The 18,827-nt window shown below is 36.8% G+C and overlaps 1 protein-coding gene across 1 annotated transcript; it reads left to right on the top strand.

The window, feature by feature from the left end:
* Positions 1–3,010: 3,010 nt before the first annotated feature.
* On the top strand, positions 3,011–17,918 carry LOC133544083 (PRELI domain containing protein 3B-like). Its single transcript, XM_061889132.1, has 6 exons — positions 3,011–3,198; positions 7,806–7,974; positions 9,703–9,792; positions 12,581–12,651; positions 12,732–12,834; positions 17,034–17,918. Exons 1-6 carry the CDS (start codon positions 3,167–3,169, stop codon positions 17,154–17,156), a joined length of 588 nt encoding a protein of 195 aa, XP_061745116.1. The 5' UTR covers positions 3,011–3,166; the 3' UTR covers positions 17,157–17,918.
* The last annotated feature ends 909 nt before the right edge of the window (positions 17,919–18,827 follow it).

Here is an 18,827-nt window from a genome sequence, read left to right as displayed (position 1 = left end):
AGTGTGCTACCACTTCTAAGATGGCTTACTAGGTCACCTGACCTACTCTCCCTCGGCACACAGATATAAAAACAAATTATGTGAACATGTACCACATGTATGTAATCAAGGCTCGTTAAACTTCATTTATCTGTGGGCCACTGGACGTAGATTTTTTTATGAGGCTGGGCAGCACAAAGTACAGTCGTCCCACGCCACATTGCGCTTTTTTTTATTTTTAAAAGCATATTACACAATTTGTTATTTAATGTCTAGAGCAAGGGTCACCAACGCGGTGCCCGTAAGGACCAGATGAGTCGCCCGCTGGCCTGTTCTAAAAATAGCTCAAATAGCAGCACTTGCCAATGAGCTGCCTTTATTTTTTAAATTTTATTTATTTACTAGCAAGCTGGTCTCGATTTGCTCGACATTTTTAATTCTGAGAGGGACAAAACTCAAATGGAATTTGAAAATCCAAGAAAATATTTTAAAGACTTGGCCTTCACTTGTTTTAATAAATTCATTCATTTTTTTTTTCTTTGCTTCTTATAATTTTCAGAAAGAGAATTTTAGAGAAAAAGTACAACCTTAAAAATAATTTTAGGATTTTTAAACACTTATACTTCTTTACCTTTTAAATTCCTTCTTCTTCTTTCCTGACAATTTAAATCAATGTTCAATTATTTTTTTTATTGTAAAGAATAATAAATACATTTTAATTTAATTCTTCATTTTAGCTTCTGTTTTTTCGACAAAGAGTATTTGTGAAATATTTCTTCAAACTTATTATGATTAAAATTCTAAACAAATATTCTGGCAAATCAACAAGATCTGTAGAATCAAATTTAAATCTTTTTTCAAAGTCTTTTGAATTTCTTTTAAAATTTTTGTTCTGGAAAATGTAGAAGAAATAATGATTTGTCTTTGTTAGTAATATAGCTTGGTCCAATTTGTTTTATATTTTAACAAAATGCAGATTGTATTTTAACCTATTTAAAACATGTCATCAAAATTCTAAAATTAATCTTAATCAGGTAAAATTACTAATGATGTTCCACAAATTATTTTTTTAACTTTTTCAAAAAGATTCGAATTAGCTAGTTTTTCTCTTCGTGTTTTTCGGTTGAATTTTGAATTTTAGAGTATCAAAATTGAAGATAAACTATGTTTCAAAATAAAATTTTCATTTCTTTCCTGTTTTCTCCTCTTTCAAACCGTTCATATAATTGTTTTTTTCATCACTTATTCTCTACAAAAAACCTTCCGTAAAAGGAAAAAAAATGTACGACGGAATGACGGACAGAAATACCCATTTTTTTATATATAGATTTATTTATTAAAGGTAAATTGAGCAAATTGGCTATTTCTGGCAATTTATTTAAGTGTGAATCAAACTGTTAGCCCTGTGCATTAATCAGTACCCAAGAAGTAACTCTTGGTTTCAAAAAGGTTGGTGACCCCTGGTCTAGAGGGCTGCCATCATGTTGAAAAGCTTCTTAGAAGGTCGTAACCAGTTTTTTTTAAATGCTCTAGCTAAGATGCACTAACTTTGTGATAATTAATTTATCACATTGATCTCTGGAACCAATTAACAGTGATAAACAAGGGACATTTTATTTTCATTTGTAACTGAGCTACTTATTGGAACAATTTCCCTTGTGGATCATTAAAGGCCTACTGAAACCCACTACTACCGACCACGCAGTCTGATAGTTTATATATCAATGATGAAATATTAACATTGCAACACATGCCAATACGGCCTTTTTAGTTTACTAAATTGCAATTTTAAATTTCCCGCGAAGTGTCGTGTTGAAAACGTCGCGGAATGATGACGCGTACGTTTGACGTCACCAGTTGTAGCGGACATTATTTTCCAGCCTGATCCAAGCTATAAGTAGTCTGCTTTAATCGCATAATTCCACAGTATTCTGGACATCCGTGTTGTTGAATCTTTTGCTATTTGTTCAATTAATAATGGAGACGTCAAAGTAGAAAGATTGAGGCTGGAAGCTTTTAGCCATTAGCCACAAAAACACAGCCGGTGTTTCCTTGTTTAAAATTCCCGAAGGTGAATCTTTACTATGGAACAGAGCGGTCAAGCGAACATGGATCCCGACCACATGTCAACCGGCAGGTTTCGGTGAGAAAATTGTGGTAATAAGTTGGCTCTTACCGTAGTTATGAGCGGAGCCTGCGTCCTCCTGCAGCTGCTGCGGACTATTATCTCCTCCCACCGGAGACACTGGCGGTCACCACACCCGTGGCCACACCCCTCCGACTTTCAGGTAGTATATAATCTCACTAAAACACTAGTAACACAATAGGCAGATAAGGGATTTTCCAGAATTATCCTAGTAAATGTGTCTAATAACATCTGAATCGCTCTCACTGCAATCGCCTTTTTTTTTCTCTAGTCCTTCACTCTCAATATCCTCATCCATGACTCTTTCATCCTCGCTCAAATTAATGGGGCGATTGTCGCTTTCTCGGTCCGAATCGCTCTAGCTGCTGGTGGCTATGTGAGGATGTGAGGAGCCCTACAACCCGTGACATCACGCGCACATTGTCTGCTACTTCCGGTAAAGGCAAGGCTTTTTTATTAGCGACCAAAAATTGCGAACTTTATCGTGGATGTTCTCTACTAAATCCTTTCAGCAAACTATGGCAATATCGAGAAATGATCAAGTATGACACATAGAATGGACCTGCTATCCCCGTTTAAATAAGAACATCTCATTTCAATAGGCCTTTAAAGGTTATCATGTTTATGTTAGGGGCGCTGACCCAAAAAGGGAATAAGCGGTAGAAAATGGATGGATGGATGGATGTTTATGTTATATTTTGCTATGAAAAAGCACAACCTAATCTGCTGGTATTTGATAAAAGAAAAAAAAGACCACTTCCGTTAAAAAAAAGTCTCCCTGCGCTGTCAAGGAAGTGTATTTTTACAACAACATACCGGCTGACTGTCACTCATGCGCCATTCTTCCCTGCTTCTGCACACCGGAAGTGCGTCATCAATATAAGTCACGTGACAGCGACATACCGGAAAAGGGAAAAGAAAAAGAGGGACGGAGTGGGTGCGCGTCTTGACTTTAACACGCCCGGCATCACGAAGGCTTACAAATCACACCAGCGAGTCACTCCGACTATTCTGCGGCATCGTCTGTCAACCCGGAGCGCCATGAAGATTTGGACATCGGAACACATATTCAAGTGAGTCGTTGTCGCCGCGGTGTCACGTGTTCATGCTTACGCAATGTACGTAAATCTCAAGTTCATTCATTAATGTTAGCCAATATATTCCATAATTAAAAACAACAACACTATTCAATGTTTTAGTGTAATAAAGAGACCATACTTATTCGCAAGGCTCATGAATGTAGCGTAAAACTAAATAATCGAATAGTAGCTTAGCATCATGCTAGCAGTAATATCTGGAAGTGTTGCGTATAATTGTTTAATTTTTTGGGGGGGAGGTCACATTTTGTAACATGTGTGTTACAAAATGACGTAAGCTGCAATAAAAAAGTCAAGTTTAAGGAGGTCATTGTCGACATTGCGTAAGAGGCCGTTTCAACCTTTCCCCCAGTTTGTTCCTCAGCGGGTGTGTGACGACATCACCCCGGCAAAGTCGGCGCGTGCACGCGTCTCCATGGAAACAAGCACCCAATCCCCTTTCACTAATCCCCCACCCCCGCCTTTTGTGGGCGGGATAATAATATAATATAATAATCCATAATAATAATCAATTAATCAATCAATGTTCATTTATATAGCCCTAAACTACAATTATCTCAAAGGGCTGCACAAACCACAACGACATCCTCGGTAGAGCCCACATAAGGGCAAGGAAAAACTGACACCCTGTGGGACGTCAGTGACAATGATGACTATGAGAAACCTTGGAGAGGACCGTATATGTGGGCAACCCCCCCGGGGGGTTATACTATAATATAATATAATATAAAATAGTCTAATTCTGATATTTTATTAACTTCATGTTATGATTTTTGAATAAATATTTATAAATTATTTATTTAAAAAAATATTAATAATGTTTTATTGTTTAGTTTTTTTATTGATTGAGAAGTCTATTGACATCTTAAAGATTTGAATCCATGTAATGCTTTAAAAAGGCAAATGGATGGCACGAAAAGGCAAAAGGCTTGTTTCCATTGTGGTCCATTAAATCAGTGGTTCTGAAATGGGGGTACGCATACCCCTGGGGGTATTTGAAGGTATGCCAAGGGGTACATGAGATTTTTTTTTAAATATTGTAAAAATAGCAACAATTCAAAAATCCTTTTATAAATATATTTATTGAATAATACTTCAACAAAATATTAATGTGAAAAGAAATGCAACAATGCAATATTCAGTGTTGACAGCTAGATTTTTTGTGGACATGTTCCATAAATATTGATGTTAAAGATTTACTTATTTGTGAAGAAATTTTTAGAATTAAGTTCATGAATCCAGATTACAATCCCCAAATAAGGCACATTAAGTTGATGATTACTTGTGTAGAAATCTTTATTTATAATTGAATCACTTGTTTATTTTTCAACAAGTTTAGAGTTATTTTTACATCTTTTTTTCCAAATAGTTCAAGAAAGACCATTACTAATGAGCAATATTTTGCACTTTTATACAATTTAATAAATCATAAACTGATGACAAAGTGCTGTATTTTACTTCTTTATCTATTTTTTTCCAACCAAAAATGCCTTGCTCTGATTAGGGGGTACTTGAATTAAAAAAATGTTCACAGGGGGTACATCACTGAAAAAAGATTGAGAACCACTGCATTAAATGTTCATCACATTTGATACATTAAATATTAAAATATGTTAATTCACCAAAATGAGCACGGTGCAACAGGGGTTAGTGGATGCGCCTCACAATACACAGGTCCTGAGTGGTCCTGAGTTCAATCCCGGGCTCGGGATCTTTCTGTGTGTCGTTTGCATGTTCTCCCCGTGACTGCGTGGGTTCCCTCCGGGTACTCCGGCTTCCTCCCACCGCCAAAAACATGCACCTGGGGATAGGTTGATTGGCAACACTAAATGGTCCCTTGTATGTGAATGAGTTTATCTGTGTTGGCCCTGCGATGAAGTGGCGACTTGTCCAGGGTGTACCCCACCTACCGCTCGAATGCAGCTGAGATAAGCTCAAGCACCTCCCAAAAGGGACAAACGGTAGAAAAATGGATGGATGGATCCCCGGGCATGACCACCTCTGCTGCCAAAATGATTCCCGGGCCCGGCCACCACTGCTACCCACTGATCCCCTCACCTCCCAGGGGGTGATGAAAGGTGATAGGTCGAATGCAGACTAATAATTTTGCCACACCTACTGTGTGTGTGACAATCATTTGCACTTTAACTTTAATATATACAACCTGTAACATGTATACAGAAAATTGTTAAAAAAATGTATAAATGATGTACATATACACAGTATACATGTCAGGTGATTTAAAAATAAATATATACAAAAAATGGGGGGGTTATATACACTAATTACATGACACTATGTACATGACTATGCACATGTTGACTCCAAGAATATGCAAAACAGAACGAGAATATATATATACACTATAACTACATATAAACTTTTCATATTTTAAGTTTTTTATACTACAAAGCAGGGGTAGGGAACCTATGGCTCGCGAGCAAGATGTGTCTCTTTTGACAACTGTATCTGGCTCTCAGATAAATCTTAGCTGACACTGCTTAACACGATAAGTAATGAATAATTAGGCTGGAAATAACAGTGTTAAAAATAACGTTCAAATAATAAAACATTCTCATGCATTTTAATCCTTCCATCCGTTTTCTACCGCACCTGTTCAAGGTTACGGGTGGCTCAGCCAACCCCAGCTGTCCTTCAGGGTACAGGAGGGTCGCATTATTGGAAATAAGTTTTTTATTTATAACTGGTTAGCTTCAGAATAACAATGTTATTAAAAAGAATAAAATACTTATTATACTCTAAAAATGTTTGTCTTACTTAAAAATGCACGCATTGTATTCAGTGTTAGAACAGATATATGGCTCTTACGGAAATACATTTTACAATATTCGAATTTCATAGCTCTATCAGCCAAAAAGGTTCCCGACTCCTGCTATGAAGCGTCTTTAAGTGCTATGAAAAGCGCTATACCAAATAAAATGTATTATTATTAATATTATTATTATTATTATAAAAAACCTGTTTGATGCTTCAAAGAGTTGCTGGGAATCAATTTTGGTTCAGGGTTGATTGCTTTACATATCAGAGCTAATTTTGTTATTGACTTTAAATCCAATCTGAGTGATTATTAAATAAACAAAGAAAACCATAGAATATTTGTCTGATGTGCTCATGCAAAGGGAATCCGTCAAATTATACCCTGCAGGTCTTTATGATATTTATGTGTTTGTAGAGAAAATGTGAGGATAACTCAAACGGTCTTACACAAGCTAGACATTAAAACACATTCACACCTTTCATTATTTTATATATTATGTTTTATAATTTTCAATATCATATTCTTCCGACTCCTTTTCCCTTTCGGGATCACAAGGGGTGCTGGATGGAGCCTATCTCAGCTGCATTTGGGCGGAAGTCGCTACCTCATCACAGGGCCAACACACAGACAGACAGACAGACAACATTCACACACTAGGGCCAATTTAGTGTTGCCAATCAACCTATCCCCAGGTGCATGTCTTATCAATGCATGTCAATATCATATTGATTATTTTATCCGGCCATGAATTGTTCTGTAGTTGCATCATGCTTAATAGTGCGCTTTTTTGATTGCACTATTTGCATTTTAACCATGTGAAGCAATTTGTGAGCTCGCTCTGTGACAAGTCCTATATAAATAAAATTACCTTACTTAAAGTAAAAAATGTTAGGCATAATGCAATGTAGAGATGTTCGATAATATCGGACTGCTGATATCGGCCGATAAATGCTTTAAAATGGAACATCGGAAATTATCGGTATCGGTTTCAAAAAGTAAATAAATAAAAAAAACGCTGCCGTGTACACGGACCTAGGGAGAAGTACAGAACGCCAATAAACCTTAAAGGCACTCAAGTAAATGCAAGGCATACTTGGTCAACAGCCATACAGGTCACACAGAGGGTGACCATATAAACATCTTTAACACTGTTACAAATATGCGCCACATTGTGAAACCACACCAAACCTGAATGACTAACACATTTCGGGAGAACATCCGCATCGTAACACAACATAATCACAACAGAACATATACCCAGAATCCCTTGCAGCACTCTCTCTTCCGGGACACTACAATATACCTCCACCTCAACCTCCTAATGCTCTCTCAGGGAGAGCATGTCCCAAATGCCAAACTGCTGATTTGATGCTAGTTAAAAAAAATAATGCACTTTGTGACTTCATTAATAAATATGGCAGTGCCATGTTGGCATTTTTTTCCATAACTCAAGTTGATTTATTTTGGAAAACATTGTTACATTGTTTAATGCATCCAGTAGGGCTTCACAACAAAATAAGGCATAATAATGTCTTAATTCCACGACTGTGTATGCCGGTATCGGTTGATATCGGTAATTAAGAGTTGGACAATATCGGAATATCAGATATTGGCAAAAAAAGCCATTACCGGACATCTCTAATTGCAGGAATATTTATTTGTATCAATATATTACTGTAACTAGACATAAAGGAAATATTGCTTTCAAGAATCTAAATAATTTAATAATGATATAATGTTAGTCATTTGTTTAAAAAAAAAGGACTACTTAATGTATGTATGTATTTATTTATTGATATTATAGTCACCCATGGGAGACGGTGACCAAGGCTGCTATGCAGAAGTACCCCAATCCCATGAATACCAGCGTCATCGGGGTGGATGTTTTGGACCGCTGCGTCGACCCGCATGGGCGCCTCCACAGCAAAAGGCTTCTCAGCACAGAGTGGGGTCTTCCATCCATCGTCAAATCCGTAAGTAAATCTAATATGATCAGCTTCAGTCATGCAATATTTATTAAAAGAAGCGCCTTGTGAAACAAGTGGCTCGTCAACAATGGTCACCTTGTGTTGCCACACACAGGTTGAATGACCGTAGCTCACAATGCTATTTCTGTCTCGGCTCCCCGGCTGGGACATGGTAGCCATTTTTGTCACGGCTAAGCTACAACCCATGACGCCATGTTCCGACGGGTCACGAGAACGAGAGGGGCCTTCAAATTTTGTTTACCCCCGCTGTTCCGCAAATCTTGTGACCTCTGAAAAGACGACCAGCTGGAGAGTGCCAATGCTGTGTCTGAACATGTTATCCAATCAGCCGCTGTCCTTAAGCGCAGACCTCCAAGGATGTGCTTTTCGTCTCTGACGGCGTCTATGAATAGCCGTCTTAATTCCTGCCTCAGTCAGTAGCAGGGTTTCCCCTAGATTAAATAAATAATTAAAATATTAATTTATAGACTTATAATTCATTACATTATTATTTAATTAAATGTTAACATAGAAGAGTTGTATTGAACTGATTTCATGACTTTTTTTTTTTCCAACCAATCAGATTATTGATCCGCCCCATGGCCACAATCGCCTGAGAGAATAATATAAAACAGTGGTTCTCAACCTTTTTTCAGTGATGTACCCCCTGTGAACATTTTTTTCAATTCAAATACCCCCTAATCGGAGCAAAGCATTTTTGGTTGACAAAAAGAGATAAAGAAGTAAAATACAGCACTATGTCATCAGTTTCTGATTTATTAAATTGTATAACAGTGCTAAATATTGCTCATTTGTAGTGGTCTTTCTTGAACTATTTGGAAAAAAAGATATAAAAATAACTAAAAACTTGTTGGAAAAAAAAAACAAGTGATTCAATTATAAATAAAGATTTCTACACAGAGAAGTAATCATCAACTTAAAGTGCCCTCTTTGGAGATTGTAATAGAAATCCATCTAGATTCAGGAACTTAATTCTAAACATTTTATTTACAAAAAAAGAAATCTTTAACATCAATATTTATGGAACATGTCCACAAAAAATATAGCTGCAGGGTTTCCCACACATTCGTTTATTTGTGGCGGCCCGCCACGAAAGAATTACGGCCGCCACAAATAAAATATTATTTTTATTTATTTATTAATTTTTTTTTTCGGCTTTTGACTCGCTCGACCGCTCCTAAAAGTAATGGGACTCTGTCTGTGAATGGAGCTGTAGTTACATATTATATAAATATGTATATAAATATGTACATAAAGTGTTGTAATTATATTCCAACTCCGCGTTCTTTTTGGTCATCGCCGCCGCCACTGCCAACCCTGACACCCACCCCATGATCCCCCCCCCCCCCCAAAACACCCACCTACCCCCTGCCCGCCAAATAGATGCCTGACCTGTGGGAAACACTGAGCTGTCAACACTGAATATTGCATTGTTGCATTTCTTTTCACAGTTTATGAACTTACATTCATATTTTGTTGAAGTATTATTCAATAAATATATTTATAAAGGATTTTTAAATTTTTTCTATTTTTAGAATATTTGTTAGAAATTTCACGTATCACTTCGCATACCTTCAAGTACCCCCAGGAGTACGCGTACCCCCATTTGAGAACCACTGATATAAAAGAAAAAAATACACGTTGAATTTCAGTGTGCTGCAGTGTCACAGAAGGACATCTCTTATGGTAATGAAACGTTGTGTTTGTGGACAGATCATTGGCAACACGCGGTCATGCACATACATTGAGGAGCACTCTGTGGTCGATCCCCAACAGAAGAGTTTTGAGCTTCAGTCTTCAAACGTGAGTATATATGCCTTTTGATACAAAGATGCTCGGTTTTGAATGATGGTGTCAAAAGACACTTTTTTTACATTTTTGTAGTAGTGGTCGTAGTTTAAAGCTGGGGTGCCCAAGGTATATTCTTTAATAAAAAAAAAAGTCATATTAGTATTATGCCCTGCGATGAATTGACATTTGTCCAGGGTGTACGCCGCCTTCCACCAGAATGCAGCTGATAGGCTCCAGCGACCCCAAAAAGGGACAGGCGGTAGAAAATGGATGGATGGATTAGTATTATACAGTATATTGTAACAGTAATTATGTCTGAAAACACTGTACATCTGAGAGCTGTCTGTGCAATCTAATTAAGTATTTTAGTAAATAAAACCTTGGAAGAAAACTTATTTTGTCTTCATGGTGATCAACCCTTCCAGATCCAACTTTAAGATTAAGAGAAGGGGTCTCCTCAGTCGCTGGCGTGATATACCGTATTTTCCGGACCAAAGGGCGTACCAGATTATAAGGCGCACTGCTGATGAATGGTCTATTTTTGATCTTTTTTCACAGAATTACTGTATAGGGCGCATTAAAGGGGTCATATTATTATTTTTTTCTAAATGGAAAACACTTTCTTGTGGTCTACATAAGATGTAATGGTGGTTCTTTGGTCAAAATGTTGCATAGATTAAATTTTACAGATCGTGTTCAAGCCGCTATCTGACAGTCGCTTCCGGATGCGCCGTTTTGTGGCCGATCTTATTTACGTGGCTCAACTTCGGCAGCTTCTTCTCCCCGTCATCTTTGTTGTAGCGTGCAAGGACGGGAGTGGAAGAAGTGTCAAAAGATGGAGCTAACTCTTTTAATATCATTCAGACTTTACTTAAATCAATAACAGAGCAGCATCTCCTCATCCAAAAACAACACCGGTGATGTCTCCTGGGAAAAACCCGTCCGACCGGAACTTTAATAACTAAAGTTGCTTGGGTGAATAATGTAAACTCAATACACCGGTATGTTTTAGCATTTTCATGGCGAGTTTACTGACAGATATAAGGGAGAACTTTACACTACTTTGTATTAGAAATGGCAAAAGCAGAGGATGAATGCCACTTGACAAGAAAGTTAAAGTACCAATGATTGTCACACACACACATACTAGGTGTGGCGAAATTATTCTCTGCATTTGACCCATCACCCTTGATCACCCCCTGGGAGGTGAGGGGAGTAGTGGACAGCAGCGGTGCCGCGCCCGGGGATCATTTATGGTGATGGAACCCCCAATTCCAACCCTTAAGAAGATAGAGAAAAAGAAGAAGCTTATCGACTTTGGTGTCGGCACGGAATACAAAAGAGGACTCGTGCAATTTTTCAGGATTTATGCAGATCCCAAATACAGATGAGCAGGCAAGAAGTGTTGCTTTTGCATAATATTGCGAAACAAAATGGCAGATAACATGTCTTACCTTATACACACTCCATAATAATACTCATATGTTGAATCACATCAAACGGCGCGGCCTACACTTATGGGTTATGGTAAATGGGTTATACTTGTATAGCGCTTTTCTACCTTCAAGGTACTCAAAGCGCTTTGACACTATTTCCACATTCACCCATACACACACACACATTCACACACTGATGGCGGGAGCTGCCATGCAAGGCCCTAACCACGAACCATCAGGAACAAGGGTGAAGTGTCTTGCTCAAGGACACAACAGGCGTGACAAGGTTGGTAGAAGGTGGGGAGTGAACCAGGAACCCTCAGGTTGCTGGCACGGCCACTCTCCCAACTGCGCCATGCCGTCCCCAACATATCTCTTATGTTTGACTGCCATCTACTGGTGAAGTACAAAGAAGAAGAACAACCATGATAAACATTCTGAATTTTTTCATCCATCCATTCTTTCATTCTCCAAATAATCTTACTTATCTCATCGTATGGAATATAACTTAGTTCACCAATTATTTATTTATTTTTATTGGGATTACTTATGGAGTATATTGTGAATACAATAAGAACCGGAAGTGAACAAAAGTTTTAGCAACTGTTATGTAAAAGAAAAGGGGTAGGATTAAATAAGCTCTGCTTCTTCCTACTCCTTTTCGTACATGTTGAAAAGACAAACTGGAAATTGTGATGAATCATGTTTTATTCTTGCATGTTCCAAATAAACTCAAACTCGAACACTTATCATTTCACCATATACCAAATAAAATTGCTTCGAGGTAGGTAAGCTCAACCGAACATATTACTTACATTAGGCGCACCTTGTCATAAGGCGCACTGTTGAGTTTTGAGAAAATGAAAGGATTTTAAGTACGCCTTTTACAGTCCGAAAAATACGGGTATTAGCATTTCGCTTTACAAAATGTCCAAAAAGGAGAAGGAAAAAGCCAGGCTTATTTAATTCTACCCCTTTTCCAATTCATATCATACCTGGGGCGGCATAGCTCGGTTGATAGAGCGGCCGTGCCAGCAACTTGAGGGTTGCAGGTTCGATTCCCGCTTCCGCCATCCTAGTCACTGCCCTTGTGTCCTTGGGCAAGACACTTTACCCACCTGCTCCCAGGGCCACCCACACTGGTTTAAATGTAACTTAGATATTGGGTTTCACTATGTAAAAGCGCTTTGAGTCGATAGAGAAAAGCGCTATATAAATATAATTCACTTCACTTCACTTATTATGAATATAATCATGCAGCTCTATATTGTTAGTCCGGGAATGTGGACTTGCTTGTCGCACAGCCGCAGCGTGCGGTTTTGAGTCTGGTCGGACCACTTTTCATGCTCCTCTTTTTACTGCAGATCACTTTCACCAACCTGGTGTCAGTGGACGAGAAGTTGACCTACAAACCTCACCCAGACGACGCTGACAAGTACGTTCGAACGAGTGGATGAATGAAAAGGCACAAAGCTGTCCTGGTGATTTCTAAAGCAAATGACTTGTCTTTGATAGAACAATCCTGACACAAGAAGCCATCATTTCTGTAAAGGGTGTGAGTCTCAGCAGCTACCTGGAGGGTATTTTAGCAAGCTCCATCTCCACCAATGCAGGAAAGGTAAGGAGCGCCACACAACTACACGGTCACAGTGCATACTGTTTGGAACACGCAACTTCAACGCCTTGCATCCGAAGAGAGTTGTCAAACTACAAGAATTAAGAATATATACAGTACAGGCCAAAAGTTTAAATACACCTTCTCGTTACATGCATTTTCTTTATTTTCATGACTATTTACATTGTAGATTGTCACTGAAGATATCAAGACTATGATTGAACACATGTGGAGTTATGTACTTAATAGAAAAAGGTGAAATGACTAAAAAAAATTTTTATATTCTAGTTTCTTCAAAATAGCCACCCTTTGCTCTGATTACTGCTTTGCACACTCTTGGCATTCTCTCGATTAGCTTTAAGCACACCTGTGAAGTGAAAACCATTTCAGGTGATTACCTCTCGAAGGTCATTGAGAGAATGCCAAGAGTATGCAAAGCAATAATAAGTGGAAAGGCTGGCTATCTTAAAGAAAAACTAGAATATGAAACATGTTTCAGTTATTTCACCTTTTTTGTGTTAAGTATATAGTTCCTCATGTGTTCATTCATAGTTTTGATGCCTTCAGTGACAATGTACAACGTAAATAGTCATGAAAATAACGAAAATGCATTGAATGAGAAGGTGTGTCCACACTTTTGGTCTATACTGTGTTTACTATTGTATTACTTGAGACTTTTATTCTGAAAAAAAAAAGATCTCAATATTCTTGTAAATTTAGACACCACGTCCCACCCCCCCAAAAAGATTACAACATTATTACTTTCATTCTTGCAAGATTGTGGGTTTTTTTCCTTGAAAAAAATTTGACTCTATCCTCTTGAGATTATTAATTTTGCAGAAAATCTGTCTTGCTCTTGTTTTCTTTTTTCTTTATTCATTTAAAATGTATTGAAGAAAATACAATTTAAATCTTGTAATTTTGACAAAAAAAATCTGTAAAATGCAACTTAATTTTTGTGTAGCTGAAACTATTAAAACAAAGAAAAACAAAATACTTTTCTCTTCAAAGAGTTTCTTTTTTGCTAAATAATATGACTTTATTCTTTTTTTTTTCTAAAACCAAAATAAATCATTTCCTGAAAAAAATAATTCTTTATTTTTGTAAAATCACAAATTTTGTTCAGGAGAATATTTCTTAGACTTAGACAAACTTTAATGATCCACTAGGGATAAGGATGTAAATCATGGGTGTCAAACTCTGGCCCGCGGGCCAAATTTGGCCCGCCGTTTAATTTCATTTGGCCCTTGAGGCAATATCAAATTAACATTAGAGCTGGCCAGCCGGTAACACCACATTCACCGCTAATACTCATACTTGCCAACCCTCCCGATTTTCCCGGGAGACTCCCGAAGTTTAGTGCCCTTCCCGAAAATCTCCCTGGACAACCATTCTCCCAATTTCCACCCGGACAACAATATAGGGAGCGACTGCCTTTAGCGTCCTCTACAACATGCCGTCACGTCCTCTTTTCCTCCATATAAACAGCGTGCTGGCCAAGTCACATAATATATGCGGTTTTCACATACACATACTTGGTCAACAGCCATACAGGTCACACTGAGGATGTCCGTATAAACAACTTTAACATTGTTACAAATATGCGCCACACTGTGAACCCACACCAAACAAGAATGACAAAACACATTTCGGGAGAACACCCGCACCGTAACACAACATAAACACAACAGAACAAATAACCAGGATCCCTTGCAGCACTAACTCTACCGGAATGCTACAATATACACCCCCGCTACCACCAAACCCCGCCAACCTAATTTTTGTTTCATTTTCGAATTTATTAGCCTGTGGAAAAAGTTAATGTTGATATTTACCTCAGAAAGCTGCAAATAGAAAAGAGGCAATCATTTTTTTTAATTAAATTGTATTTAATATACCACTGATGTTTTTTTGTTTGTTTTTTGAAAGTTGATTTTGCACTATTACGTTATATAAGCTCTGCCTGTTGCATGGGAGGAAGCCCGAGTACCCGGAGGGAACCCACGCAGTCACGGGGAGAACATGCAAACTTCACACAGAAAGATTCCGAGCCCGGGATTGAACGCAGGATTACTCAGGACCTTCGTATTGTGAGGCAGATGCACTAACCCCTGTACCACCTTGCTGCCCTATTTGAGCCTTGCTTGTTCAATATTCATTGCAAAACTTGTTTGGGTCCCTATTAAAAGGTTAATTTGTTCAACCTTGGCCCGCGGCTTTGTTCAGTTTTAAATTTTCGCCCACTCTGTATTTGAGTTTGACACCTCTGATGTAAAGGATCGTGCACAAAAAGAAGGCGAAAACAAAAACTATAAAGTAGACCAAAATGTAACATAGTAACAATATGAAATATAACATATGTAATATTTACATATTATATATACGGTATATCACATATACTGCTATATTGTTTTACTATACATACAATATATAAGAAATCCCAATTACCATGTACAATATTACAGCACCTGGGGATAGGCTGATTGTCAACACTAAATGGTCCCTAGTGTGTGAATGTGAGTGTGAATGTTGTCTGTCTATCTGCATTCTGCCCGAATGCAGCCGAGATAGGCTCCAGCGACCCCAAAAAGGGACAAGCGGTAGAAAACGGATGGAATATTACAGTATATGTAACAGCTGCAGCAAAAAAAGGGCAGCATCAAATAAAGAGTAGATCCAGTAGAAAATATACATTATAAACCAAAAAGAGGTAATGTATATTTTCTGCTGGATCTTGTCATATTTTCAATTTTTTTAAGAAAATGTGTCTTTAATTATTGTGGATAACTCCCTTCTTCCCCACGAGTTTGACTTTTTTTCTTGTAAAATGTAAACTTTTTTCTAAAACCCCCAAAAATGTTTTCGCTTGAAAAAAATGCAACCCAAGTCTTATGAAATAAGACCAAAAAAATCCTAAGCAATGTGACTTTATTCTTGTAAGATTACAACTTTTTTTAAATAAATTTTAACATGTTTTTCTTGTAATTCTTGAGAAAATATGTCCTAAATTTTGTGGGGGGTTTTCTCTGAAAAAGTTGACCTAATTCTAGTAAAATCACGATTTGTCTTGGAAAAACCCTTTGAAAAAAATTACAATTTATGTAAATACATTTTTTATGTCCTTTTTTTTTTTTTAATGCAATGTAATTTCTTTGGGATTATAGCTTTTTTTTTGAAATATTGCTTTTTTTTCTGAAAAATGTGACTTAATTCATGTAAGATTACAGCTTTTTTATTTTTCTAAATATGGTTTTATTTTCTGAAAAATGCAATTTCATTTCTCCCGGATTACAGTTTGTTTGTTTTTTTCTTTTTTTAAATACGGCCGTATTTTTGGAAAAATGCGACCTAATTCCTGTAAGATTACATCTTTTTTTTTTTTTATGTTTTTATTTTTTGAAAACTGCAATTTCTCGAGGATTAGATATTTTTCAGTTATGGTTTAATTTTCTGATAAATGCAACTTAATTTCTGTAAAATTACATCTTTAAAAAAATATATATATATCTATTTTCTGAAAAATGCGACAATTTCTCTAGGATTACAGCGTCTTTTTGTTATTTTTTTTTTAAATATGGCTTTATTTTCTGAAAATTGTGACATAATTCCTGTAAGATTTCATCTTTTTTTTTTCAAATACATTTTTATTTTCTGAAAAATGCAACTTAATTTCTCTAGGATTACTTCTTTTATTTTTCATTTTTAATTATGGTTTAATTTTCTTAAAAATGCGGCTTAATTCATGTAAAATCAGTTTTTTTTTGTTTTGTTTTTTAAATATGGCTTTATTTTCTGAAAAATGCCACTCAATTCCTGTAAGATTACATCTTTTTTTTTTTAATATGGCTTTATTTTCTGAAAAATGCCACTTAATTCCTGTAAGATTACATCTTTTTTATTTTTTAAATATGGCTTTATTTTCTGAAAAATCCAACTTAATTTCTCTAGGATTACAGCTTCTTCTTTTTTTATGGCTTTATTCTCTGAGAAATGCCACTTAATTCCTGTAAGATTACATCTTTTTTAATTTTTTTTTTTTTTTAAATATGGCTTTTTTTGGTTATATTGTCACCTATTTTTTTTTTTTTCATGTTTTTGTTAACTTTGTGGATTACAATGTTATTGACACTCGAATAATATTGCCTTTCATAATAGACCAAGATTTTACACCTGGTAACGCTCTTTCTAAATGTGTCTTTTAGGGCCGTGAAGCCATGGAGTGGGTGATCAGACGACTTAACACCGAAATCGAAGAGCTGGCGGCGACGGCGCGTGGGACGATACGCAGCACCCCCATGGCGGCCGCCGCCATTTCTGACCAATGACACAAGCTGTCTCCTATTTGTCCGCCAAAGACACTGATCTGGTGCTCTCAGTAGGCAGGGACAGGTAGCAGAGCTATCTGTGGACAAACCCAAGAAAAAGGTGCCAGGGTCTCACCACAGCCAGCAACAGGACTACATTTGACGGATGGACCACATAGTCTTGGTCACTGCCATATATGGGCATGCTTCCAAATATGACGTTCATCAATAGAAGTTGTTCCTAACATGGAAGTGATTTCCTAGAATGGTTCATCACAGCATATTTTACTTTAGGGGTTTTTCTATTAATTTTTCTGGTGTTGGAATCACATTTTCCACACTTTTTTGAGACCTCATTTTGAATATTCTGTACAGGGCATCAGTAGATAAGCTTGAGGTATAATTTATTGTAGCTGTTCTAGAATAAATAGTGGTATGACGGGATCATTATGTTGATGATGATGTGTTCAGAAGGTATAATGGTTACATAGCAAAATGTACAGTAATGTACTTGAACAGGTTTTGCTGCAGTCATTTATTTTATTTGCACTTCCAAAGAGCACAGTTATGCACATTCGGGAGGCGATGGAATGTGGAGATTATCATACTGTGATAGGGGACTACTATTTTTTTTTTTTTTTTTGGTGTATTTCTTTGAATGTAAACAAGGATATTTATTCCAAACACATACTGGAAATTGTACCTTGCAAGGTTTCTGCAAAAAGAAAATGGTCGCAATAACTCCAGAATGTGGAAAAGTAATAAAGGAATCATACGACTTTTTTTTTTGTAGAACTTGTTTGTCAGGTCTTTGTTTTTACTGAGTATTTGATTATATTTTTTATTAGCAGGATTACTTCAGCTGGTTAATGTACTTACGACAACAAAAATAATAAAAATATTAAAATTCTGACAAAAGTATTACTTTGCAGCTGTTCCCATGGTGTTAAAGTTTCAAAAACATGACTTTATTAATGGAAGATTTGGAAAAAAAAATTTTTATGAAGACTTTTTTTTTTCTTGAAAAAATATCTACTTTACCCTATGTCCACATTTTTTTATTTTAGAATAACATAGCTCAATTCTCATAAAAATTATCTTTTATTTTGAAAAATTCAAATATATTGTTGTAATGTTAACACTTATTTCCCCCCCAAAACATCCATCCATTTCCTACCGCTTATTCCCTTTGGGGTGCTGGTGCCTATCTCAGCTACAATCGGGCGGAAGGCAGGGTACACCCTGGACAAGTCGCCATCTCATCGCAGGGCCAACAAAGATAGACAGACAACATTCACACACTCTTAAAATATTTCAAATCTATTTCTGGAGAATACAAATTCCATTCATCCATCCATCCATTTTCTACCGCTTGTCCCTTTTGGGCTCGCGTGGGGTCTCTGGAGCCTATTTCAGCTGCATTCGGGCAGAAGGCGGGTTTACACCCTGGACAAGTCACTACCTCATGAAAGGTTTATTCTCCTATAATTAATTCCCCAAAATGGCTTTATTCTTGTAAAATTATAACTTAAAAAAAAAGTAATCTCTACCTTGGTCCCAAGATTCCAACTTTTTTTTTTCCTCCAAGAAAATATGACAATTTTGAAAATGTTTTTAAATTTTTTTTTTTCAAAAATGCTTACTTTATGTAATTGGGCTTGTCGTGCAAAATTAATTAAAAAAAATAATTTA

The sequence above is a fragment of the Nerophis ophidion genome, linkage group LG02 (genome assembly GCF_033978795.1).
Source record: "Nerophis ophidion isolate RoL-2023_Sa linkage group LG02, RoL_Noph_v1.0, whole genome shotgun sequence".
Classification (NCBI taxonomy): Eukaryota; Metazoa; Chordata; class Actinopteri; order Syngnathiformes; family Syngnathidae; genus Nerophis; species Nerophis ophidion.
The sequence above is the reverse complement of the archived record's forward strand: the minus strand, read 5'-3'. Positions and strand labels throughout refer to the sequence as shown.